The 24,963-nt window shown below is 53.5% G+C and overlaps 9 protein-coding genes across 9 annotated transcripts; 6 read left to right on the top strand and 3 right to left on the bottom strand.

Annotated features, from left to right (window-relative positions):
• Positions 1-720: 720 nt before the first annotated feature.
• On the top strand, positions 721-1,784 carry JCM15063_006197 (GNAT family N-acetyltransferase; the record flags this gene model as incomplete). Its single annotated transcript, XM_076680006.1, has 3 exons — positions 721-1,045; positions 1,114-1,316; positions 1,386-1,784. 3 exons carry the CDS (start codon positions 721-723, stop codon positions 1,782-1,784), a joined length of 927 nt encoding a protein of 308 aa, XP_076532862.1.
• Positions 1,785-2,096: 312 nt separating this feature from the next.
• On the top strand, positions 2,097-2,648 carry JCM15063_006198 (uncharacterized protein; the record flags this gene model as incomplete). Its single annotated transcript, XM_076680007.1, has 3 exons — positions 2,097-2,126; positions 2,191-2,349; positions 2,406-2,648. The coding sequence occupies 3 exons, from the start codon at positions 2,097-2,099 to the stop codon at positions 2,646-2,648; spliced, it is 432 nt and encodes a 143-aa protein (XP_076532863.1).
• A 2,775-nt stretch (positions 2,649-5,423) lies between these two features.
• Positions 5,424-7,580, bottom strand: DBP3 (RNA-dependent ATPase DBP3; the record flags this gene model as incomplete). The annotated part of the gene is made up of 6 exons (XM_076680008.1): positions 5,424-5,581; positions 5,654-5,738; positions 5,802-5,878; positions 5,942-6,350; positions 6,425-6,896; positions 6,967-7,580. 6 exons carry the CDS (start codon positions 7,578-7,580, stop codon positions 5,424-5,426), a joined length of 1,815 nt encoding a protein of 604 aa, XP_076532864.1.
• Positions 7,581-7,832: 252 nt separating this feature from the next.
• Positions 7,833-9,696, top strand: JCM15063_006200 (glycoside hydrolase family 15 protein; the record flags this gene model as incomplete). Its single annotated transcript, XM_076680009.1, has 2 exons — positions 7,833-8,113; positions 8,193-9,696. 2 exons carry the CDS (start codon positions 7,833-7,835, stop codon positions 9,694-9,696), a joined length of 1,785 nt encoding a protein of 594 aa, XP_076532865.1.
• A 249-nt stretch (positions 9,697-9,945) lies between these two features.
• JCM15063_006201 (OSBP family protein) lies at positions 9,946-12,302 on the top strand (the record flags this gene model as incomplete). The annotated part of the gene is made up of 10 exons (XM_076680010.1): positions 9,946-10,103; positions 10,252-10,277; positions 10,514-10,577; positions 10,666-10,737; positions 10,835-10,927; positions 11,009-11,287; positions 11,351-11,459; positions 11,534-11,647; positions 11,715-11,992; positions 12,074-12,302. The coding sequence occupies 10 exons, from the start codon at positions 9,946-9,948 to the stop codon at positions 12,300-12,302; spliced, it is 1,422 nt and encodes a 473-aa protein (XP_076532866.1).
• A 731-nt stretch (positions 12,303-13,033) lies between these two features.
• On the top strand, positions 13,034-14,155 carry RPB5 (DNA-directed RNA polymerase core subunit RPB5; the record flags this gene model as incomplete). Its single annotated transcript, XM_076680011.1, has 7 exons — positions 13,034-13,111; positions 13,219-13,301; positions 13,379-13,480; positions 13,554-13,635; positions 13,709-13,848; positions 13,930-14,055; positions 14,137-14,155. 7 exons carry the CDS (start codon positions 13,034-13,036, stop codon positions 14,153-14,155), a joined length of 630 nt encoding a protein of 209 aa, XP_076532867.1.
• Positions 14,156-14,698: 543 nt separating this feature from the next.
• HOM3 (aspartate kinase) lies at positions 14,699-16,878 on the top strand (the record flags this gene model as incomplete). Its single annotated transcript, XM_076680012.1, has 7 exons — positions 14,699-14,847; positions 14,937-15,363; positions 15,433-15,528; positions 15,587-15,761; positions 15,832-16,591; positions 16,660-16,719; positions 16,782-16,878. 7 exons carry the CDS (start codon positions 14,699-14,701, stop codon positions 16,876-16,878), a joined length of 1,764 nt encoding a protein of 587 aa, XP_076532868.1.
• Positions 16,879-18,794: 1,916 nt separating this feature from the next.
• Positions 18,795-19,710, bottom strand: ATG16 (Atg16p; the record flags this gene model as incomplete). Its single annotated transcript, XM_076680013.1, has 3 exons — positions 18,795-19,025; positions 19,133-19,391; positions 19,478-19,710. 3 exons carry the CDS (start codon positions 19,708-19,710, stop codon positions 18,795-18,797), a joined length of 723 nt encoding a protein of 240 aa, XP_076532869.1.
• A 361-nt stretch (positions 19,711-20,071) lies between these two features.
• JCM15063_006205 (HMG-box domain-containing protein) lies at positions 20,072-22,066 on the bottom strand (the record flags this gene model as incomplete). The annotated part of the gene is made up of 3 exons (XM_076680014.1): positions 20,072-20,796; positions 20,881-20,985; positions 21,079-22,066. The coding sequence occupies 3 exons, from the start codon at positions 22,064-22,066 to the stop codon at positions 20,072-20,074; spliced, it is 1,818 nt and encodes a 605-aa protein (XP_076532870.1).
• Between the last annotated feature and the right edge of the window lie 2,897 nt (positions 22,067-24,963).

Below are 24,963 nucleotides of genomic sequence, written 5' to 3' on the forward strand. Positions count from 1 at the left end.
ACCGTTCGAGTCTCGAGAATTGTCTTTGCTTCTGCCGAGAGAAATCACCAATCTCGCTGTGAATCCCTCGATTTCCAAAGCGAAGACGAACGACATATGCAAAACAACAAGTTGACGTAAAACGCGAATGTGCGGATGCAAGAAAGAACCTGCATTAGACGCTTTGACCCTGGTAATCGAAGCGGAGAGTGATCTCGCTCCGGGAAACAGATGTCTCGCGAAGTTGACGGATCCTAGGCCTTGGGTCTCGCCTAGTGCAAGCGCGATTACAGTGAGAAGCGAGGAGCAATGACGTGGCCAAGCGATTGATACGACTGTATATTGTAGTGCAATGCGCGTGCTGTCCGAGCAGATTTCTTCCCTTAAACGCGAGCTCCCACTTACAGGCTGGCATTTAGCAGGATTGTCACGTTGGTGTTGGATAGAGCGACTCTTGCCACTGATCGGAAGTGGTGCGCCGCGAGCGCATGTCACGTGACGCATCTTGCTGATCAGCTGGCTGTTCTGGTGTTTGTGGGACTTCTCGGCACCTGTATCTTCGATACTACTATTTTCAGCCCACGCTACGTCGCCACCAGTCTTGTCTCGATCTGCTTGTCCGGACGATCGCGTGTGTGTTTCGACCGCGTGGTCCAATCTTAGCACCGCTCGGCGAACTCCTTACACCTGATCAACCCGCTCCGTACTCCTGTACCAATTACGAGTCAATCTAACCATACCATGCCGGTCCTGCATCCGGTATCGGAACCTGCCGATCTGCTACCGCTCCTGCGTCTACATCTTCCAACCTCTCTGCCTGTCTACTCAGCTCTTCAAACGCCCGGGAAACCTCAGAAAGTCATGACTACTCTTCAACTAGGAGATGGCGATCGCGATCGACCAGAATCAGCTGGGCCATGGGTGATAGTTGTCGATAGTGGCAATCAGTTCCGGTTTTACTGCCATGTCCAGGGTGCAACGGAAGAGGTTGTGCGAGAAGCGGACGTTCTGCTCGAGGCAGTCGTCAAGGAGATCATGAGAAACGCGAGCAGAGAAGGCAGAGAAGGTTCGTCCTGACAATGCACAATTGCCAGATACAGTCAAATTGCTGATCTTCCTGAGGTATAAATTCAGTCGTGCGGCTCGGTGCCATTCCTGATCAGTATACGCAGGTCGTAGAGCGGGTGACAGGGGTGCCGTGTATTTCTGCTAGCAGGATCTGGTGCGATCCGGCATACTCCTCTGGTCAAGAAATTCCGCAGCCCTCGACGGGAACTACTATCATTGCCGCCGAAAGCTTCGAGTTTCGGGATGCTAGAGAAGAAGACATACCAACTGTGAGAAGTACTGATTCACTGTTTCCCCAATCGTTCAAATCGCTCAAATCCCGAGTTTGTGGCGATCAGATTCTGTCAACTTCCGAAGTCCCTCACTTGCCTTCGTACCTCTCCACTCGCTTGGCCGACACGACGTGCCTATTTACGGTCTCGCAGCCTGCCTCGCCCGGCGTCCTCGTCGCACATGTGACAACCCATCGAGATGGCTCGCTCGGAACGCTTCATGTCGACCCTCGCTATCGCCGACGCAACCTAGCCCGACTCGTCTTGCAGCATCGCTTGTCCAAAATGAGAAGCACAACTCACGAAAAAGTTGGGTACTGTTACGTACATCGAGAGAACGAGGCATCGAGGGCGGTCATGAAGAGCTTGGGATGGGTCGAGAGTGAAGAGAACGTTTGGTGGGATATCGTTAACTTGACAGCGTGGGAGGCACGACAACGAGAAGATCCTGCAGGACGAGCCTGATTATGGTCATCGAGGTCATTCGGCCTATGCAGGCCGAGACGGCGGTCAAAGCGACAGGACCCAGCTGCCATGCGTCAATTGACGCTTTAGCTCCCGCGCGGTATCCGGAGTTACCGCTCGAACGGCTTGTGCAATCGGAAAAGGGTATTTCCTCAGGGGGTTTACGGTCGCTGGTCACGCGGTACGCAAAGAAGGAAACCGCGCACCGCATCTCTTCTCTTCCCCATTCCCATCACTACTTCAACGTCTGGTCATCAGATCATGAGCTCATCACACGAGGATCTGGAACAGTATCAAAGGCAACTTCAAGCCATGCGTGTGCAGGAGCTCGCTAAAGCTGGGGTGCGGGGCAAAAGCGATCGTCTGCATTCGGCTCGCCTATGCTGATGCGTACCTCGTATACTAGAACCACAAGCAGATGAGCGATTTGCAGGAACTCTGGCAGATTTACAAGAGGGCAAGTGGAAAGTCCAGTCGAACAGTCAAGGAGCTTCAGGAGAAACGTCTCACTATATACGAGGCCCTTGCGGAATTACTGGAGGAAAGTGAGAGCAACCAGTGCCAGGTTAGTCATTGATTATCCCGTGATTTCCTGACTGCCCCACTGATGATGTGCTCCAGGACAAGGTCATTGAGGGCAAACGCTACTTTGAGACCATCCCGGGTTCTGGTATTTATCTCTATGCCCATAATGATGCCTGGATCAAACTTTACGACACCAACCACAGGGATGCCAACAATCGCTTCAAGAGCAAGCTGGTTAGGAACCCGGACGCCAGGCATAGCCAGGCTTCCATCTCCCATCGTGCCGCCGTCATCCACGGGATCGATCGCAACAGCTGGCTACGTGACCACCAGTGGTAGATGGAATCTTGGATTCGCTCGCTTTCGATTCTGACGTGCCTCTAGTTCTTCGAATATTCTTTGAGCTGGTCCACTGTTAGCTTGAATTGTAATTGACTGAGAGAGCTCAATACGCTTAAACCTTCGAGTCTCCAAATTCCCAGGTCAGCCACTGGCACAGACGACAAAGCTTGTCAATAGTGAGCAAAGAAGAACCCTGTTGCCAAGCGGTCACTTTTGACGGACAGCAGGCGCTGAGCGCGGTAAATCACAGGTGAAAAGCGACAAGTCCTTGCGAAAGGCCACTGCTCGGAGATGCAGGGGCATTAATGACTGAGAACGCAGGACTCCTCGGGGGCGCTCGCCGCGTAGAAGATTTTGCAAACGTAACACTCGATTTAGCGCGGATATAATGTTTGTCCCTCATTGGTCGAACGAAAGCGATAGTCGCAAATGACGTCAAAGAAGCGCAGCTTGAACTGTACGGAATTGCTGTTCAAGTCGTACGATTGCTTCTTGATGAATTTTGTACCCTGACACCAAATTTGCACAGCGACAGTACCGCAATGCCTCGTTTCTCATTCCGCTGTACGTCCCGCGGCCAAAGCGTTCAGGACTTTTTCTTTGAAAGCGACTGGCGTGCATCGTGGCAGCGGCTGATGATGTTTTTGAACAAGACGGCCGCCGACAAAGCATGAGAGTGAAAAGGAGGCCCGAGCGGCATTCATGCCAGTCTTCGTGCTTCCAAGATCAGTACCAGCGATACCCTGACACAGACCGTGACCAAAGGATACAAGCTATCTCTTGTCGATTCCGCAGACAAGTCCTGCACAGAATGAACTGAAAAACGATAATTGCAAGCGGTTTACGATTTACACCCAATTTACTTGCGCACAGGCGCCGAATGCGGCATTCCTAAAAGATAGTAACGGCAGGTGTACTGGAAGCGACATTGGGCCCACGAGCTCGGGCATCGATGACCCTTCAAGCACTTTTCCCCGAGCGTGCAATGTCCATGCGCGAATTGGAGACAGGGCATACTCTTGATGTAGCGTTCATACGCATCCAACTCCCCCTCCTTCCATTTGTACTCGTGCGAATAGGTGCAGTGCGGATCGATACATTCCGCGAGGTAGTGATGCGTGCAGGGATGAGGTTCACGCAATGTGAAATGAGGCGGTTTCCAAGCTGGAAGGTTGACAAAGGTCGGTTTGGCGCGGTTTGGAGCTAGTGTGGTCTGCGGAAAGCAGTCAGCTAAAATGAGTTGCCGAAGCTGGCACAAAAAGAACCAGTCACTCACTGGGATGTGCTCGAATACCTGTGACGGCTGTGGTTTTACAACGGGGACTGGCTTTTCAGGCTTCGAAGTTGTCGCTGGGGCTGGTGGCTTGCTGACAGCCGTGACGGGGGGCTCTGTCTTTGCCTTCAGCGTGCGACTCTCGGCGACTTTCCATTCGCCTTCACCCTACTCACGCTCATTTGCGGTCCGTATTAAAATACATCAATAATAGAGAGATGTAAAGCACTTGCCTCGGATTCTTCCCAAGCCGTCAAACCGAAATGTTCTTCCGACGGACTTCCAGGTTCTGCGGTAGGCGGCGTAGTACCAGATTCTTCACTGATCGAGAGGCGTTCGAGATCAGGAAGCTCTCCGAACAGGCATTCGAGGCCTCGCCATGCGTTTATGGGGGTAGTATGGAGAAGGTTGCGGTAACAGGGCGCGACGGTGATCGTGCTCGTCAAGACGATTTTTGCCTGGAAGAGAGGCGGAAGCGATACGAGGTAATCGTAGAGACTGTCTGTATGGAGAGATGCCAGGAAGATGGAGGTGACGGAAGCGCTAGGAAGGTAAATTTGAAGCAATTCTGCAGGAGTGAAGCAGCGAAAGAGTCAGTTCCTTGTCATTCGCTGCTTCTTGATAATAACAGGAACTTTCGGAGGACACGGGAAGCATCTGGAAATGCTTGAGACTCGGACTCGACTGGGTTCGACAGGAAGAAGTGCGTCGCGGTGGAACTCAAGCCTTCGCAGAAGCGCTTTTCATCGCCACCGGATCCTTGAAGCGGCTGCGATATGTTATGCTCCCTGTGGCATTCACATCAATCCTTGTGAGCGTGAGACCTCGAAGCTGGACATGACGAGGCTGACTCGCCTGATGTAGTGAACGATCAAACTGGCAGGGTTTTTGTCCTCGTCGAGCTTTGCCTGGACGAGCCAGTCTGTCATTTGAGCAGCCACGCGACCACCTTCGTATCCACTCTCGAGATAACATGCATTGAACTGTCGAGCAGGTTAGCCCGAGATGATGTGAACAATAGCAAAGACAGACTCACACGATCGCCCGCCGCGTTCAGGATCAAAACTGCTAGTGAACGCTCCTCCATCATTCAGAATCAGAATACGATGGGAGCGCGTTTAGAACAAGCCACGATGGGGCTCGAGTCAAGTTATAAGATCGGGGGACAAGTCGGAAGTCGGACTCGGAAAGGGGGTCGAGCGGGTCCCGGCTTCTCCGAACCGAATACAGGAGGAGCATGATCAATGTTGTAATACTTCCTCGTCGCTTCCAACTTGGATTGACGAGACTCGAAATTCGGACATTTGGAGTTCGGACAGTCTCTGCGATGCCGAAAGCCCAGATGAGCGTTTTGCGACATGCCGCTCTCCATCGACCTCGCCAACTCTGGATGCAAGCCTAGTGTATAACAGCGTCTCCGGGTCAAACCAAAAGTTGAAACAGGAAACAGGCACAGACAATGAATGGACCCCTCTGTCCCAAGCGTTCTAATGAGAATTCTAATCGAAAGTGATCTTCTTGGCCGTTCCAGATACGGGTTCTTTGAAGTGAGCACCGTAACTCGAGTGAACCGCCTTCTTGATCGTCGTTCCCCATTGGTCGAGACCAGGAGGAACAACCGCGTTAGAGTCGCGCAAGAGACGGATGTATTGACCAGCTGTCGAGTAGCCCGATACGAGTCAGTTCCGACTACATTCGTGGCTATGTAGGTCAGGAGAGGGTCGCTTACCGAGAGCCTTGTCTGCCTCGGTGAAGAAGGTGATACTCTTTCCGGTGCGACCTGCTCGTCCTGTTCGTCCGATTCGGTGAATGTACTAGCGAGAGATGAAATGCGGTCAGTCTCGATTGCAAGCCTCAATAATGAGTAAGCGACTCACATCCTCGATCGTCAGAGGGAACGTGACGTTGATGACGAGCTCCACTTTGGGAATATCGAGACCTCGAGCGGCAACATCTTTACGAGACAAAGAGAACCAGGTCAGTATTCATCGTCGTCCGAGACTGGTGGCAGACATACCAGTAGCAACGAGAAGACCGACTCGGCCTTCCTTGAAATCGGCCAAACTCTGCGTTCGCTTCTCCTGACTCATGTCACCGTTGATGCATCCAACCTGGAACCCTTTCGCCTTCAACATGTCAAACAACCTCGTCGCTTCCTTCTTGTACAAGGCAAAGATCAACGCCTTCTCGCGGTCCTTGCCTCCTGCATCCGATCGCGCCTTGTTCTGGCTGAACCCGTTGTCCCGAAGGTGGGTCAACAGGAGCGACTCTTTTTGTCGACCATCGTTGACGACAATCGCGGTTTGCTCGACACGAGAGTTGGCTTGGAGCGAGTCGGAACCGACGGTGATGCGGAGAGGCGAGGTCATGAAATCGGCAGCGAGTTGTCGGACCGACATGGGCCAAGTGGCGGAGAACATGGCAGTCTTGGCGGAGCCGGGATCAATCGTCAGATCACGTCCAGTAATACTCTTCCAATGAGATCAGGCAGGGAACTCACTCGTCGGAACTTGGGTTCCTCTCCGGCTTGCTCGGTGATCGGTCGTAACGGCGAAGTGGGAGTCGGCATGCAGAGCTTGATGATCTCCCTGATGTCGTTCTCGAATCCCTTGTCCAACATCCTGTCGGCCTCGTCGAGAACCAACCAACTGACTTTGCTCAAATCGAGGCTGTTCTCGCGAGCGAGATCGAGCAAACGTCCAGGAGTTCCAACGACGATGCGAGGTCGCTCGTTGCGGAGAGTGCGGATCTGATCAGGTTTCGAGACACCTCCGTACAGGCAGACGGAAGCGAGAGGAGGGGACAGAGCCGAACAGATCATCTCGAGGTTGTTGTGGGTTTGCATGGCGAGTTCTCGAGTAGGGCAGATGATAAGCACCGAGACGGGCGCAGTCGATTTGCCCTTCTTCGATTGGGGAAGGGTGAGGATGTGCTCAATGGCGGGAACACCGAATGCGACAGTCTTGCCGGATCTGAGCGAGCGGAATCCGGTTAGAATCGATAGAACTCGTGCAGTCTCGAGCTTTCGCGTGATAGACTCACCCAGTCTCTGCGACACCGATCATGTCTCGTCCACCAAGCATGACAGGGAACGCAGCGGACTGAATCGGAGTCGGCTTCGAGTAGGCGCTGAGTCCCTTGCGAACGCCAGCGTTGAGAGGGAGAGAGGCAAAGCTCAGAACGGGAGGGTACTCGGTCGCAGCCGACTCGGGAGTGTGGGTAATGTTGTTCTCCTTGAGGAACGCAGCACATTCGTCGGCTGAGGCGGCGGTGCCGGTCGTAGTTGCAGTCGAAGAGGTCGAAGCGACGGGAGCGGCAGGTTGCTCAACCGCAGGTGCCTTGTCCTTCTTGCTTTTCTTCTTCGAAGGCTCGTCTGCCTGGGCAGCAGCAGCAGCAGGAGCGGTCTCAGTAGCGGTGGCTTCATCCTCGCGCGACCTCTTCTTGTCCTTCTTTGCCGCCTTCTTCTCCTTCTTCTCGCGCTTCTTGCGTTCTTCTTCGGTCTCCTCTACCTTGGCTTCGGGAGCGGCGGTCTCTGCAGGAGTGGTCGGGGTCGACTCTTGTTGCTGCTTCTCGGCTTGCTTCTTTGCCTTCTTGGCCGCCTTGCGTTCCGCCTTGGCGATCTGCTCGGGACTGAGTGCTTTTGTATCTTCCGACATTATGCTCGAGCTGGCGATGTGCGAGTCGTGACAGGTGGAGGTCGCTGAGCCCCTTCGTTTGCCGGATTTTTTTTCGCATTCATTTGGGTTTTTCGCTCAACCCAAAGCTCATTACCCCAGATTACAATTTGGATATCTAATCACCCAAGTGTAATCGCTTCGTCGCCCCACGTCATTTCGTCCAATTTCGGTCTCTCGTCTTCTCCCGCCCCCTTCATACAGCCCTCTCCTTAGCTATCTATCTTATTCTGAATGTCGACTCTGTGGCAACGTATCAGCTATTTCCTCAAGGCAGGACCGCCGGCTCCTGGTACCGCCGCTCGCAGGCGCTCCGCCTCGACGTCGCTCAACTCGGCCCCTGCGACTGGATCCAGCCCCGCGCGCAAGAACCCGTTGACCGACTTGGCATTCGAAGAGTTCCTCGACAAGCAACTCGAAGCTTCCTGGACCAAGTTGCTTGCGAATGTGCACCCGGCAGGAACGACGCCAGGAGCGATCGTCGCGTCTCCTTCGAAAGCGAAACCCGACTACTGGTCAGCCCTCGAGATCCTTCCTTTCCCGCCGTGGTTGTCCAGAGGGACTGACATCCACTTGACTCCTGGGGCGAAACAGGTATCAATGGACTCGAGATTCAGCGGTCGTCATGCGCAACATTGTCAAGCGCTACGTCGCAAACCCGAACGCCGACGACGAGCGATTGATTCGCGAGTACATTGAAGCGAGTTTGATCATGCAGCACAAGACGACCGTCATGGGCGGGTTCGAGACTGGGGGATTGGGCGAAGTCAAGTACTATGTCGACGAGCACCATGCCGACCCCAAGAAACAGGGCAACGAACCGTTCATGGGCGAGTGGGGAAGGCCTCAGGACGATGGCCCGGGAAGCAGGATCATCACTTTGAGCATCTATGCATTGTGGTGCTTGGAGCACGGATCGCCGGAACAAGCAGAGTACGCTCGGACCAAGCTGTACCCCGGTACCGGAGCCGGTACGGCTACCGGTGTCATCAAGGGCGACTTGGACTACGTTGCACGTCACTGGAAGACTCCTGGATTCGATCGTGAGTTCGTGTCTCTGCGCAAGATTGAATTTGGGCAAAAGCTCATGTTCGCGATTCCCTGTCTTGCAGTCTGGGAGGAAGTTTCGGGTCTTCACTTCTACACTCTCTTGACCCTGCGCACCTCGCTCATTGATGGCGCCAAGCTCGCGACGGCTTTGGACGATTCTGCTTCGGCCGCCAAGTACACCGCGGTCGCGTCCGAGTTGACCCCCTCGATCAACCGATTCTGGTCTCCGGCGAAGAACATTGTTCGAGTCACTCTCGACCATACCGCCGGTCGCGAGTCAACCGAGAACGCGCACGTGGGTGACGCTGAGTACGGCAAAAAGTCTGAGCTCGACGCAGCAGTCCTACTCGCCGTCTTACACGCTGGCCGCGAGTCGACCTGGGCAACGCTCACGCCCGGCGCCGAGGACGAGGAATCGGCGACCAAGATCCTGGCGACCCTGCGGGCCTTGATGGACGACATGGGCGCCTTGTACCCTCTCAACAAAGGACGCAGGCAAAAGAAACAAGGAGTTGCGCTCGGACGATACCCGGAGGACGAGTACGACGGAGTTGGACTGTCGATCGCGCACCCGTGGTACCTGTGCACCTCGGCCGCTGCCGAGTTCTTGTACCTGTTGATCTCGCACCTCGCCCAACCATCGGACTCGACTGGAGGCATCGTCATGACTCCGTTGCTGCACTCGACGCTCGAGTCGATCCTGCCCAAACTGTCGCACGAGTTGCCAAAGATCAACGCTCACCTCTCGACGTCGAGCGAGGCATTCGTCCCGCTCGTTTCGGCACTGTTCGATCTCGCCGATTCCTTCCTCGCCGTCGTGCAAGAGTACGTTGGAGAAGCGCATCGACTCGACGAACAGTTTGAGCGAGCCGGATCACCGCGAGGGGGCGAGAAACACGACGATGGCGAGGTCGAGGATGGCAAGAAGGACGGAGACACGATCGGACGAGGCGCGAGGGAGCTCACGTGGAGTCACGCGGCGCTGATCACGGCAGTGCAGCAACGTAGAATCGCCAAGGAAGCTCTCGACCAACTTGCGAAGCGCTAAATCAGCCGGGTTCGGGGTTCGGGCGTTCACATCTCTGGTTGATCGTTTTTTGTGCCATATTTGCATCGATCCTGTCGCAATACTAGAAAGTCTATCAGCGCGTCCTGGCGGGGGAGAGAAATGCTAGAAGTTTTTTAGGCTCGGAGCGCGGAGGCCGGCCGGGGTGTGCACAGTAGTGGTCATCGACTCCCCATCCCATATTATCACCTATCCCCAGTACAGGACTTCCCCTCTTGATCGCGCTGTGCCATGGGATTGTCCTCGATCGTATCGAAAGCGTCTGCGGTGGTAGGAGGTGCGCCATCGCAACACCACTCGCCGACGTCGCCCCAGAGTTCGGCATTGTCATCCGGAGGCGGCGGATCTCAAGACAAGGCGCCTGAAGGTGCCGCTGCCGATGACACAGAGTACGTCTCCCTGGATCCTCGCTCGATATTCCACTCTCGCTGCACTGCTCTGAGATGCATTCACACTAACGGTGACTTCGCTTCTCTACCCCGGCTCTTCGTGCTCCCCGTCTCGTCTGTACCCATCACGAACTTGCACCAACTACAGAGTACTCGATGACGAGCCCAAAAACAGTCAGTCCCGTCTCTTCGTTCGAGCGCGATGCTGGATCGACACTTTGGCGTCATGCGAATCGGATCCCTCCCCTTTTCCCCTCTTTCGGCTCTCCGGGAACCGAGCTCTCTCGTTTCTAGTTGGAGCGAAGCGAACCTCTCGACAAGATACTGCAAGGGCATACCACGTGTCGGATGGGAAGAGAACTGACCGTTGTGTGCTCTGCTCCCCGCCCTCCCGTTTTTCCATGAGACAGTGTTGCTTGCGCTGGTTGGACAACTCCGAGTCGGCATGGACTTGTCAAAGATTACCCTTCCCGTGTATGTTGATTTTCTATCTCTCGTCTTTTCAGTTGCCTCATGTCTGACTCGGGCATGATTCGTTTCCCCTTGGCGAACCTCAAAACAGGTTTGTGCTCGAACCCAGATCGATGCTCGAACGTGTGACCGATTTCCACAGCCATCCAGAACTCTTGCACGGGTATGTAACCATCCGAAATATGGGGACTCTTAGCGCCAGGACTCCGCGGAAAATGACAAGCTAACCGTGATTTTACTCATTTTCGCTTCCCATCTAGTGCCGCTTCCCTACCTGTCGAAGAACGTTTCATCACCGTCCTGCGGTACTATCTCGCTGGATGGCACATCAAACCGAAAGGAGTCAAGAAACCGTCAGTTTGCGGTTTACTCCCTCCTCTGTCTCCCCTCCACGGGCTCACAAGGAAAACGATGTGCCTGTCCTTTTCAAACAGATACAATCCGGTGCTAGGAGAGTTTTTCCGATGCCGCTACGATTACCCGGATGGTTCAGTCGCGTACTACGTGTCGGAACAAGTGTCGCACCACCCACCGATCTCGGCTTGGTACTTTTCGTCTCCCGAGAACGGACTCGACCTGTGTGGCGAGTTGAAACCGAAGAGCAAGTTTTTGGGCAACTCGGCCGCGACCATCATGGAAGGGGAGAGTCACTTGAGGTTCTTGGACGGTGACGCCGTTCAGGATGGAGAGTACGACATTACCATGCCCAACATGTCAGTCTTGTCTCGATTTTTTTTCTTCTCTACAAGAGTACGTACTGAAATGCGGATGAACAGGTACGCGAGAGGAATCTTGTTTGGCAAGATGGTGCTCGAACTCGGTGATTCGAGTATTGTTCGGAACCACCAAACGGGCATGTCGTGTGATGTCGAGTTCAAGACCAAGGTGAGATCCCTCAAACAAGTTGGCTCATGCTCGAGTAAAGAAGGACTGAACTGGAGAAATCTGTCGGTTTCCAGGGTTTCTTTTCGGGTTCTTACAACTCGATCGGGGGCAAGATCAAGAGTCCAAAGGGAGAAGTGGGAGACATTTCGGGACACTGGTCGGACCTGATGGAGATTACACGCAAATCGGTCAGTTATTTGAGGTCTCTCAATTCCGGGTTTATTGTCAGTCGCTCATTGAGATTGACTGGACCAGACCAAGACGAAGGAAACGCTGTTTGATGCGCACAACACGAAAGTGACGGAAAAGTCGGTCACGCCCGAACACGAACAACAACCGAACGAATCGCGCCGCCTGTGGTCGAAAGTGACGCTCGCGATCAAACAGAACGACATTGACGCTGCGACCCAAGCGAAAACTGAGATTGAAGATGCACAGAGGGAACAAGCGCGCGTGAGGGAAGAACGAGGCGAGAAATTCGTCAGCAAGTACTTCAAGCTGAGTGACAAGGGTGAATGGAGACCGAATTTCTCGTACGCAGTTTTCTCTCCTTCTTTATTACCGCGCTCAGGTTACCTTTTCTTACTCGGATTTTATTGCGGACCACGTTGCAGGCTGCCACAAGGAGACAAGGCTGCTCAACGAGCTGCGGTCAAACAATTCGTGTACGGCGAAGACCCTGAACCCGCTTCTACCGTTTCGGCCCCTTCCCCTTCATCCACCTCTCCGTCTACCGCCGCCGCCGCCGAGGTTGGTCCTGAGACCACCTCGACAGAGCCAACGGCAACGACAACAGCGTCCGTCCCGACAACGACTTCGACTGCTCCCCCTCCGATCGTCTAAACTCTGTCACTCTTCTCAACCCTCGGCTCGATCCCTTGATGAGACCAACTCTGTCTGTCCTATCGACAGCAAAAGGATCAATCAGTACCCCCGTCCTTATTTCTTTTCAATGCCCCCAAACTGGCGGCCGTCTATCTCCCGGAACTCACTCTCTTTCGGAGCCTTTCGCTTGGAAGAGAGTTTTCTCGAACACAGGTTTCCTTTGTCTCTCGTGCACTCCTATTGTTACACTAGTTGCCTGGTTGACCCGTTCCCTTTTCCCCCCCTACCTGATTTCCCGTTGTGCACTCTTGTTCCACGATTTATCTGTTGGCCTCTGCACGGAAATACAATTTGCGATTTGCTCCCCGAGGTCTAGAGTCTTCGTTTCCGAGCAGAGTGCGAGAATGAGAACGAGAATGAGAACGAGAATCTTGGATTAGAGAGTGCTGTAGAACTGCGACGTGAGAGAATCGCCAGAGCAGAGCAAGAGAGCAGGTTGCAAACTGAGCGTCTAGACCGTATTGGTACAGTCCAGAGCCCCTACTGGAGACGAGTATCAAGAGAATCAAGGATGGCAGTGCAAGATGAGAAACGCCTCGAGTTTCCTCCAACTTCTGCTTCCCCTCCACTGAACCGACTCTCCTCCCCCTGATTGCCAACCAACTACTTCGAGCATCTCGCAACCGTAGTACACGCGCCCCGAATCACTTGTCCAACCTAGAGCAGCGCACAGAGCGAACAGAAAAACGATGGCAGATGAAGCAGAACGAGAGACCGCTCGACTCTTCAGGGTCAACAGGACCATTCACGAACTCGTCAAGGATCGCGTAAGTTCTGCTATGTCGATCGTTAAGCGCTGGAAATCCCGTCTCTGACCTCCTCGTTGTTCTCTCTCTCTCGCTCTCGTTGGTCAACCTTGGTCGTCTCCTTTCAGCAATACCAAATCTCGGAAGACGAGATCAAGATGAACCTTGAAGAATTCAAGCAACAGTACGCGAACGGTACCAACGCTCTCGAGTTCGTCACTTTCTCTTGTTCCCTTTGAACCCACGCAATGGTTCTGACTCTGCTCCCTTTCTTTTGATTTCAAACAGTAAAGCAAAGATCAACTTTGCCGCATCAAAGGAAGAACCTGGACAAGAGATCTATGTGTTTTACGCAGAGGAAGCTTCGGTTGGAATCAAGACTATGCGAAAGTCAGTTTACGCCTTCCTCTTTGGAGGTCTGTCGACAGCAGACTGAGACTGATACTCCGATTCATCGCTTCAGATTCATCGAGATTCTCGAAACGCAAAAGATCAGTAAAGGTATCTTGATTTACAAGACCTCGATGACTCCCTCTGCCAACAAGGTGATTTCCTTAGTTACTCACAAAGTATTCTTACGAGTCTCGCTAAACTGTGTTGCCGGATCGCGTTATTCAGGTTGTTACTGCCATGTCTGCTCAGTTCTCGATCGAAGCGTTCCAAGAATCGGAATTGCTCGTCAACATCACGCACCACATTCTCGTACCCAAACACGAAGTCATGACTCCTGAAGAAAAGAAGCAACTACTCCTGCGCTAGTCCGTTTCTCACCCTTTTCCCCTTCTCGCTCATGCTGGTAAGGAATAGTACTGATTGGTCTGTTTGCGCGACGTGATCAGTCGATTGAAAGATACGCAACTACCAAGGATTCAGATGCAAGATCCAGTCGCGCGGTACTATGGGTTGAAACGGGGTCAAGTCGTCAAGATTACGAGGAGTTCCGAAACCGCAGGTCGATACGTTTCGTGAGTCGGCGAATCCTTGCTTGTCTCGCAAGCAATTAACAGTTACTGATGCACATATATTGCTGGGACTTTGCTGTGTAGATACCGATTGTGTCTGTAAAGTGCCAGGTCGATGATAGGATTAGATATTGGGAGAGATTGATCGGTCCTCTCCCACGACGAAACCCCCAACACTCGCAATTGGTCTCACGCTTGTTATCCTTTTCCTTCTCTACGTGTATGTATTGCTAGAAACCATTTCGCTTTATACCTCGTAGTCACAGGCGAGCTTTTTTGGAGCGAGAGACAAATCATGATCTGTACAATTTTGCGCCGACGTTCTCCGATAAGACAACAAGGTGTTGAGCCGGTTTTCTTTGCGATCAGAGAATTCAAGGCGGTCGGTAAGTGCGCCATGATAAATTGTGATTGAACGGGACCGGGAGATCTTTTTCCGCTGAATCAAGAGTCGAAGCGATTTCGCCGCGGCGAACACAGAGTCAAGCGGCCTTCGGAATTGTCCTTTCTCTACGGCTACTTCCTCTCGACGCACAAAGCCCTTGTTTGTCTGGACGATCCGATTCTCTCTCGGAACCCTCGAACCTTGTCGACTCGAAAAAGGACAGCTCACGAAAGAGCGTTAACTGGAGGAATCTCGCTCGTGATGTCGACATCGAATTCGTCTCCCGCTTCGGCCCGCTCAACACCGACTCCGTTGAGGGGCAACCCGCCCGAGGGCAACTGGATCATTCAGAAGTACGGTGGTACGAGTGTAGGCAAATTCCTTGCAACGATTGCCGACGAGATCGTCCCGTCAGTCTCGTGCTCGCTTATCTCCATTTCTCCCTCGTCTCGGTCCAGGCTGACTCGAAGTTCGTCTTTCTTTGGTCGGGGTGATTCAGAAAGTACCTCAATGACAACCACCGAGTTGCACTCGTGTGTTCTGCACGATCCGGATCGACGAAAGCGACGGGCACGACCAACCTCTTGCTTCGAGCGGCACTTGAAGCGCTGCGTCCAAAAGCACCCGACATGGCTTCCTCGTTCTCTTCGTTCCGCAACAGTCCCCTCGCGACTCCAGCAGCAGTTCCGGGTACTCCCGCTTCGCAACGACCTTCGTTGGCCAACAGTATCAGTTCGTTGAGGTTGATGGACCGATTGCAAGAAGCCGAGAAGAACTTGTTTGATGAAACGGTCGACCAGATCAAGAAGGACCATCTCGAAGCAGCGAGGAAAGTCATCACCAACAACCCGGACGTGTTGAGTGAAGTCGAGGAGGAGCTAGAGTACGATTGCGAACGATTGAGAGGCTTCCTCAAAGCGGCTCAGGTGAGGGCATCAGACCCTTTATCAAGAGATCTGTACAGAAAGGCTGACCGCATCCGAATTGCCGAGCAGATCATTGAGGAAATCTCGACCCGTTCGAAAGACATCATTATGGGAGTTGGAGAACGGCTAAGCTGCAGGATTGTCGCAGCAGCCCTACGCGATCGAGTCAGTTGTAACAATTCTCTAGTCCGGATGAAGGTAGCTGACGAACCTCTGTACGAAGGGTATCGACTCGGAACTCGTCTCCCTCGAGTCCATCATCGACTGGGAAGTCGTGTCGGCGGACGACAAGGTTGGAGATGGTGCACCTCAACTTGGGCAAGACTTCTACAACAAGCTCAGTCAACGGCTAGGTGAACGCCTGGCCGAGTGCGGCGATCGAGTCCCGGTCGTTACTGGTCAGTTTTCACCTATGAGCCCTTGTTTTTTGCGTCCACTTCTTCCAGCTAACATCATGTGCGCTTCTAGGTTTCTTCGGTGTCGTACCTGGCTCGCTCCTCGCTCAGGTCGGTCGCGGGTACTCGGACCTGTGCGCCGCGCTCTGCGCTGTCGGTACCTCGGCGTCGGAACTGCAAGTCTGGAAAGAAGTCGACGGTATCTTCACTGCCGACCCTCGCAAAGTTCCCACTGCTCGATTGTTGCCAACGATCACTCCCGAAGAAGCGGCCGAGTTGACCTACTACGGTTCCGAAGTCATTCACCCGTTCACGATGGAACAAGTCATTCGTAACTCGATCCCGATCCGAATCAAGAACGTCGAGAACCCGAAAGGTGAAGGCACGATCATCTTCCCCGATGCGGTCGCTTCCGGTTCGCGACCACCTTCGCCGCCTCGCAACGCACGAGTTGCGACTGCTCCTTCGACCGCTCCTTCCCTCCCGAACGACGTCGCTGTGCCCGAACACCACCTCGGTCCGACGGCAATCACGATCAAAGACACCGTCTTGGTCCTCTCGATCCGATCGAACCGCAAAACGATCTCGCACGGATTCTTTGCGCGCATCTTTGGCACGCTCGACAAACACGGCATCGTGGTCGATCTCATCTCGACGAGTGAGGTGCACGTCTCGATGGCAATCTATGGAGAAGTGAGGAAAGGCGTGTTGGAGCGAGTCGTGCGGGATTTGAAGGTGGTTGGAGAAGTGAGCATCTCGAAGAACATGGCAATCTTGTCGCTGGTCGGCAAACACATGAAGAACATGGTCGGAACTGCTGGCAAGATGTTTAGGTCAGTCCAGCTCATTCCCATTGAGTCACAGTCTCGAGGCTGATCAAGTTGCGTCCCCTGGAAACCAGCACCCTTGCCGAAGGCAACATCAACATCGAGATGATCTCTCAAGGTGCTAGCGAGATCAAGTGAGTCTTCAACTGATCTTTGCTGTGTCATTGTCGCTGATGATTGTCTCGTCCACCTACAGCATCTCGTGTGTCATCGAGGAGAAAGACGCTGTCAAAGCACTCAACCTCGTGCATCTCAAACTCCTTCACTTGGCACAAAAACCCGATTTCTCCTAAAAACACGGCACTCGCCATATGGCAACTAGACTTACATCGATATACCCTTTCCCATTCTTCGACTTTACCGTGACGTACCCTCCCTCGCTCTCTGATTATACAATGCGTCCGAAAAGAAGACGGGGCGAAAACCTCTTACCTCTCTCTCTACATGTCGTTTCAACACGTTCTCTCCCTCGCAAAAATGTAGAAAAACCTTTTCCCTGATCCAACTCACACCAACGCAACTATTTCGCATTTTTGTTATTCCCCCCTTTCTCTCACCTGATTTTGTAGTCGTATTGTAAACTTCGGGTTTTTCATACTTGTTTCTGGAGCATGATCTCCGCGGCCCCTAGCCGATAGATAAGAGTTTGCGCTTTGACAGTCATTTCTTCTAACAGATTCCTGCAAAGCATGGAGCTTGGTCAGAAAACAAGTCAAGTCGAGTAGTCGACACACGCGCTGCGATTAGCGACTCTTACGAGTGGCGTTAGGCGCCCGCTTTCGTTTCATATGTATATCGACGAATGCGGCGATTGACGAAAAGTTCCAGGGATGTAGATAAAGTAATCGAAAACTTTCAAACATGGATCAGAGAGCGACGTTTGGTGCGCTTTGCATTCGCGAAGGGCTCATCCAGCTTCCAGGCGCAGCAACGAGTTCAGCCGCTCCATTTCCGACACGCCTGTGCACGTGTTGTCACACCGGTTGATAGCTTTGCAAAGCTCATCCAGGCTCCATATTCCCCCAATAGAAGCGAAACAAAGAGATGGTTCGTAGAACATGTGGCCAAGGAGCAAGTCGACTCGGACAGCAACGTCGAGAAAGAGGAGGCAAGATCTGACAATAAATCGACGTGGATGTCCCGCCGATACCAACCATTATCTAGTCTTCTATCTCGCCGCGAAGGTGGCTCACGCCGAACGAGCTCCGTGAACTGCCCATTGACTCTGGATCGTCCCGTAGATTCGAGTTGCGCGATGACCGAGGCTATTTTGCGAATGCGGTACCGGCCCGTGATACTCTTCTACGCCATTTTCGAGGATTCGGAAGTAGCGTCCTGAACCAGGCATATACTCATAGTACATCCTTCCGTAGTCACCATTAATGTGCTGTCCATCGGTATGCGTGAGCGATGAGACAGATCAGATCCCATAACGAGCGTAAGCAAAAACCGCACGTTGACGTCGGTCTCCCCCCCTATCGCCTGCACTGCCCGAATAATGTTCCTGAAATCTTCCATCGCGCGTAGATTATCATCATTGAAAGGCCTTGCGTCAGCCCGCCGCTGGGACGCCACGTAACTTTGCCAATCGGCGTCGAACAGATCGTGTATGCAATTCTGATTACCCTATATCAGCTGTCATGTCTGATGTCGCGATTGTCAAGAGGATAACTTGACTCACACGGGCAGCTGTCGGTGAGACTTTGCGAGCCTCGATAAGCTCATGACGGTGATGGAGATACCTCGCGACAAAAGCGGCCTCCCTGTCTAGCGCGAGCACAGCTTCAGGCGGAGGAGTGGCGAGCCCTCTCGAGTGTGACATCTCTATAGAGGGGAAAGCAAGCGAGAGCTAGATCACAGGAAGCCCGCAGGGTCCAGTTTGCGAGGTCGAGCTGAGGGTTTGTGCTTGCTTCTCCGATGGGCTCGCGCATATTTTGACCGAGAATGGCCCCTATCTACGAACAATTGCGACAGCGCACGAACCCGAGACAACGATACGCCGACGAGATTGATGTTGGCTTGGCTGTCTTGGAATTGGCGAAGAACGAGGGCCACGATATAGACCCTCGAGAATGACTGTTCGGGCGATCTCATTGGTTTGAGACGCGATCACGATCTAAATTGAACGACAAAGTTGCTCATACGGATAAGCAGTACAGTGATGGTGACAACATGAAAGGGATGCCAAGCGCAAACATCAAACCAAAAATCATTCCTCCTTCTCCCCTACTCCAGCCGGATCATCTTTGCCGTCTTCGCTAACTTTGAGTCGACGTGCTTGACTGACCCATTCATTCGCTTCATTCATTCGTTCGGCTTCTTCCCGTTTCGCCTCGAGCCATCGATCGAGGAGATTCTTGTTGTCTTCCTTGAGTCTCGCTATCAGGAGGTCTTGCTGATTGAGTTCGAGCGAGAGCGACGTATGATCATCTTGCAGTATCTGCCATGGAGCGAAAACAACTCGAGCGTCAACGTAACCGAACGTGCCCGATGGAGAAGGAGCGGCAGATCTCGTCCGGGGTTTCCTGGCTGGACTGTATCACATACCAGAAGTTGCTTCTCCTTATCTGCAACAACATCTCTGAACGTGCGCTGTTTCTCCCGCAAGCCTTCAACTTCGTGCCGAAGACTCCTCAGCTCCTCTCGCTCTTCTCTCCCTCTTTCTTCTGCCTCTCGAAGCTGGTCTGTCAGAGATAGTAGTCGTTGTGAGTTGTGCGATTGGAGCTTGTATTGCTCTGAAAGATCTTGCCGCAGAGTCGACAGCTCTGCCTCGAGGGATTGAATTAATGCCAACCGCACCGCATCGCTGTCAGCAGGGCAGTTGGTCCGAGATTAATCTTGACATCAGCTTAACATTCTCGAGCGAGAACATCCGCAAAGGTTGCGACGTACGTGGTACCGCCCCCACCTCCTGAAGCTTGATCTCCTTTCTGTCCCGGTGCTCCCGCTTTCGCTCCACCTGTCGATCCAGCTCCCCTCAAGAGTACTCTATTCCGCTCTTTACACACGACGAGCTGTTCGACTAGTTTCCGAGAATGTTGTATCATTGCGGATTGTGATTGCTCGATCTCGTTCCGCCGGATCAAGGCCAGTCGGATCTGCTCCTGCCAGCCAGGGTGTGCCATCTCTGCAGGCGTGAGAGCACTACTCAGCGTCGCTGCACGTGGTCGATGTGTATGTTGATGGGAAGTAGACTGAAGGAAACTGTCGGCTGCATCTCACGTGATGCGCGAGTCCGACTATGGACAATGTTTTCTGATTCCTGTTTCGCTACCCTAAACAGATGTCAACCTCTCAAGCCATGTCACGAAATAAATATGACTTGATTTGATGCACATGCAAAAATGCTTGGATGAAGCGATAATCGATGACGACAAGAAGGGAAACAAAAAACAGCAGATTGACCAGCAATGCTGAAGAGACGCGGAAGGAAAACAACGGAAACAACACTGCGTGCAAGAAGAGAGAGCTAGAGAGCGATGAACTTCAAACGGCCAAAAAATCGATATCGTATGCGAAAGGTGGCTCAGGCTGCCAGTCCTCGAAGAGAGGTTCATATGACCGAGAATCACCCACGAACGAGTCCGAGTCGTCGAACGGCAGAGGGACGAGGTAGTCGTCGTGATGTGCGATTTGAGCCGTAGGAGTGCACGGTGAATATGATGGACTCGTTGCTGGGTACGAAGAGCACGTAGAGGATGCCGTCGAAAAAGTCGAGTCGAGCAGCGGTAGCTGAAGTGAACCGCAGTCCGATTCCGGCGACAGGATAGGAGGAGGTTGCGAGAAGGAGAACGGAAAGTTCGAAAGACCTGCCGGGGCCGAAAACGGCGCGCCCGAATGCGAGTACGGCGGATCAGGCAGGGTGTAGTCGATTTGAGTGAATCCGGAAGACTGAAACATCGTCCAGGCTTCTGTCGCCGAGGACTGCGGAGTTGAAGGCATAGGTGAATCGTATGTGTCGCTGATTGAGGGCGTGTAAGGGTACTTTGAGAGCAACGAGTATGAGCTCGTGTCGTGAACGTTTGACGTTGTCAAGCCGCAATCGTGAGGCGAGGGCATGAGCACCGAGGGGACAATGATGTTGTCCAGATTGGGTGATCGCGTCGGGGCGACACTTGAAGTCGTCTTGGCTCGAGCTCGGCCCGTGCCAAGCTCCTTTTTAGACGGCTTACGCCTGGGCTGAGCCGAGGGCGAGGGCTTGTACGAGTAGCCTACAAAGGACGAGGAGAGTCATAATGAGCACCAGAACAAACGCATGCAGGTGGTCCCCTGAAGGAATGGCAGTGGAGGCTCACCTGGAAAGCGTTCTGCGTGCAGCTTTGCTTCGATCAAGGCTTGCTGAGCGTAAGCTTCTTTGACTTCGGCTGATTCTTCTCTCCACATGGAACCGACAAGCTTGGCTGTAAATGATTGCGAAGGTCAAGAGCGTCAGATCAGCTTGGAGCAGAATCAACAGACATGGCTGTACAGAGATTGCGTGAACCGTGACTCACAAATGTCGGATTGGAGTTTGGGGGCATCGCCAGATTCTGCGAGGCGCTTGATGCAAGCAGATCGGTAGAGGATCCAAGCGTTCGGAGCGCGAGGGATGTAGCCGTCGGGCTTTTTCTTGGCCTTTGAACGACTTGGAGATTTGGGTTGACTTGCGCTCGAGGTGGGAGGATACGGTTCAGTCACGCATCGATCGATGTGAGGCCGCTTCGAAGATCTGGATTCGCTATCGTCGACAGATCTGGCTGCGTTCGGGCGAGTACGAGGTGATCGTAAGATCTCAACAGCAGCATCGAGCGTCGTGAAGATCGAAGTTATAGGCTCATCGTCGTCTTCCGGAAGGAAGAGGGCGATGTTGGCGCGCCGGGCCCGGGGCGGGGAGCAACCGAGGATCGATACCGCGGTAGATAGAGAGGGCGAATCACGTGGACGGTTGTAGCTTGAGGATAGCACCGATGACGAGTTCAGAGGCGAAGAAGGACTTGGAATGCGGAAGGTTCGGACATAGGAAGGTCGCGAGCAAGCAGGCGAGGTCTCGCTGAGGCCGTCTGTTGAGGTCTTTGTATTCACGGCAGCTTGCGAGCGGCGGACTTCTTCGCGCGAAGAGTAGGGCATAGCGCAATCAACAGAATCTTGGGGGGCGGTGGCGCTGTGGCGATCGACAGAACGCGAGAGCTGTGCGCTTTGATCTTGGAGGTCAATTTCGAGCTGCAACGCATCGCCTAGCGGAGCTCGCTCGTCGTTGTCGTTCGGGTCCAGCTGTATGTCGGTATTCGAGCCCTCGAACGGCGCAAGAAGCGATGTCGAGGCGGCTGGAGGAGATTGCAATCCAGGTGGATGCCCATTTGGCAGGGAGTTTCGCAGCCATTGTGGAAGCTGGAGGCGGTTATTGGTCTCCAGAGGAATCGATCTCGGGGAACCGCAGGGAGTCGTCCGCGACGACGAGGAGTCTGAGAAAGCGGCTGGAAGGACATTTGTTGCGACTTGCATTGTCGATGTCGAGGCCTTACTGGGACGAGTGGAACGTATTGTCTGGTGCAACCGAGACGTCTATAGGAGGAAGGAGCGAGGGGAGACGAGGGAGAGATAGAGGGATGTTTCCTTTGATCTCGGAAGATTCGTCTGGGGCGGCGGTCGACCGGTCAGCCGCTTACGGCGGCTCGTTCTTCATTGAGTGAGCGCACGGCGAGCGGCCGCCTCGAAGTGTCGGATGTTTCAGAGCAGTACCGGCACCCGTGCCGGGTCTGAATACATAGCGCCGGCGCGGCATGGCAGGTACCCCAGAGTCGGAAGGTCGCAGGAATGGAAGAAAGGGAAGGACGCCTGCAGATCAGGATATTGGACATCCGGATCTCAAGACGTCAGTACAGTGCGGGACATCATTTCTCGGGACCCCTCCCCTAACAAAAATTCCCAGATTTTCAAAACCCTACTAGTCTCTCAACATCACTCTGTCTCCACTGTAAACGCTCTCTACATGCTCAGATACGGTACAGCTACCAGGGATGCAAGTTTCAGCTCGTTCCGACCACTTTGAAAACCAAGTTTTTCTATTTTGGGCCGAAAATTGGCGCTCTTTTCAAAAAAATAATAGAAAAACCCCCCTGACTGCTCTATTCGGGCCTCTCAGACGCTCTAAAGCCCCCCAGAGACGTATGATAGTGTTCTTGACACCCCGGAGCAATAAAACGTGCGGCTAAAGAGAAATGAAACGGTGAGTCAACGAAGGCGCGACAGATGCGACCGTGCTGTTTCTTGCTGTGTCAGGAAATGCGCGACAAGCGCGACTTTCCTGTCGAGGCAGCGAGGCTCAGGGGGACGCCGGAATCCAGTATTGAGAAGTTTTTCGTTTGTTTTTCGGTTTCGGTTTGGCTCAGAATTGGCGCCATTACATCTGCTCATTACAAACGCTAATTGAATCATTACAAATACAGTCAACAAATCTCGAAATGCTGAAAACGGTGTTTTTGGACTCCTCTCAACGAGAGCTTTCGATTGGTCTGGGTCTCGAAGAATTTGAACAAAATTTGCGGGCTCTAGGAGGGGTCCCGAGAAATGATGTCCCGCACTGTAGGCGCACATGGATCGTTCAAGAAGGAGACAAGTCGCCCACTGTTGCTGACGTGTCTCTCTGCGGCACCGGATACGCCTTGCGCTGCTTAAGATACAGCAGTCGTACTGACCGTTACTGCGACGGCGGCAAGTAGTCTCGAGCTCTGTTGCGACGTTTTGGCGATTCCATAAAGCTGTAGCATTCGCCTCCAGTCACAGTCTCGACTCGGGGCTTTGGCACTTTAAATTTGGCGGGATTCAGCTTCGGTTCGAAGCTCAATAAGCCTGTCTCACTCGGATCCTGGTGCCGAGCGCACATCTTGAATGCTCAGCAAACTTGCCTCTAGGGGCCTGATCAACCGACAGGACGACCACGGATGAATGTCCGTTAGGTGGCGGGCGCTGGCGCACAGACTGATTCTACCGCGCGCGCAGTGGCGCACCCGTCGGAATATTCGGAAGCTGCGGATACACTAGCGATAGAGCAGAACTCGCGATCCGAGAAGGCGTGCAAGCTGCGCAAGCCTCTCGGAGCCATGTCCCGACACCGAACAATTACCCGACCTCATTGAACCCGAAGGGGTACACATCTGCACCGATCAGATTTGTACACGGAGTGTCAATGTACTGTACTGTACATACTTGCTATACTGTATTGTAGCCTGCAACGGGCGACTTATTTCGGTTCGGAACGGCCCGGGTCTTGGACGATCGATCTTTCGCATTCAAAGTAGGACAAAGCATGGTGCACGCATGGTGGCCCGGAACGGCTTACAGGCGTGCCTTGGTCTCATCGTAAAGATTGCACACTCAATCCATTTCTTGTAGCTCACTCGCGAGGCAAAAACAGGCGTTCTCCCCGAGGCATCCCAATGAATCCCAAAGGAGCAAGAATGAAGATCCGGCGCTTCGGCTCGACTCGGACAAGCCGACAGACGTACATGCAGCATTCTCGGCGCGGGCAACCAAGCCTGCACCGGTACAAGTCGAAAGCACGAGCAAAGCCAACTGGAACGAAGGGAAAGGTTGACCAGCTTGATACGCGCCCCAGGCTCACGCTTCGTCAGGGCTTGCAAGAGACAACGCGCCATGCTGCGTGTCGATGCCGTTTCAGCGCTGACGGCTGCAGCTGGCTGATAAGATGAGCCGAATCGAACTGAAACATTGATGGACGTCTGCTGCGCGCCTCTGGATACGCCAAGTGTCGAAAGCTCGTCGAGTTATTATGCTGCACGCTCGGAGCTAGGCGAAGATGTCACCGTCGTGCGGCGTCGCCGGCATGACGTGTGAATGGTGGACTGATGATCAACCAGCAAGCCTTCGGAGCTTTCGCCTATCTCGCTCATGCAGAACTCTGACGGAGCACAGCAGGTGATCGATCACGATAGCACTTCCGATCGCAGAGCGCCCAGCATGCTGCATGATGCCCTCACCGACGTCGAGCACTCCTTCGCTCAACTTGAACGGAACCTTGATGCTCTCGACGATCCTTCCGCTACTACATCTCTGCTTGCAAGCATGAGACGCGCCTCTGACTGTCTCGACACCCTTGAAACGGCTTGCGGAACCAACGAGCGCGACAGTGGTCGGGCAGGATCGGCTCAGGTCGAGATCATCGCGCAAAGACTGTGGAACTGCTCCGGGCCTCTCGCATACGGCAAGCTCGGGGACATCCAAAAGCAAGTCACACCGACGCATCGAGAGCTTGCCGCAAAGCGTATTACCTCATTCTCTTTCCTCTGAAGTCCCGCGCAGCACTTACTCCTGCTCTGCGTACAAGTCCGCTTGGTCGCGTGTCGCGCGCTACGACTCGTGCTCGGAACGCCAACCACGAT

Source organism: Sporobolomyces koalae (assembly GCF_050403365.1).
Source record: "Sporobolomyces koalae JCM15063 DNA, S_koalae_JCM15063T_v1_ctg30, whole genome shotgun sequence".
NCBI lineage: Eukaryota > Fungi > Basidiomycota > Microbotryomycetes > Sporidiobolales > Sporidiobolaceae > Sporobolomyces > Sporobolomyces koalae.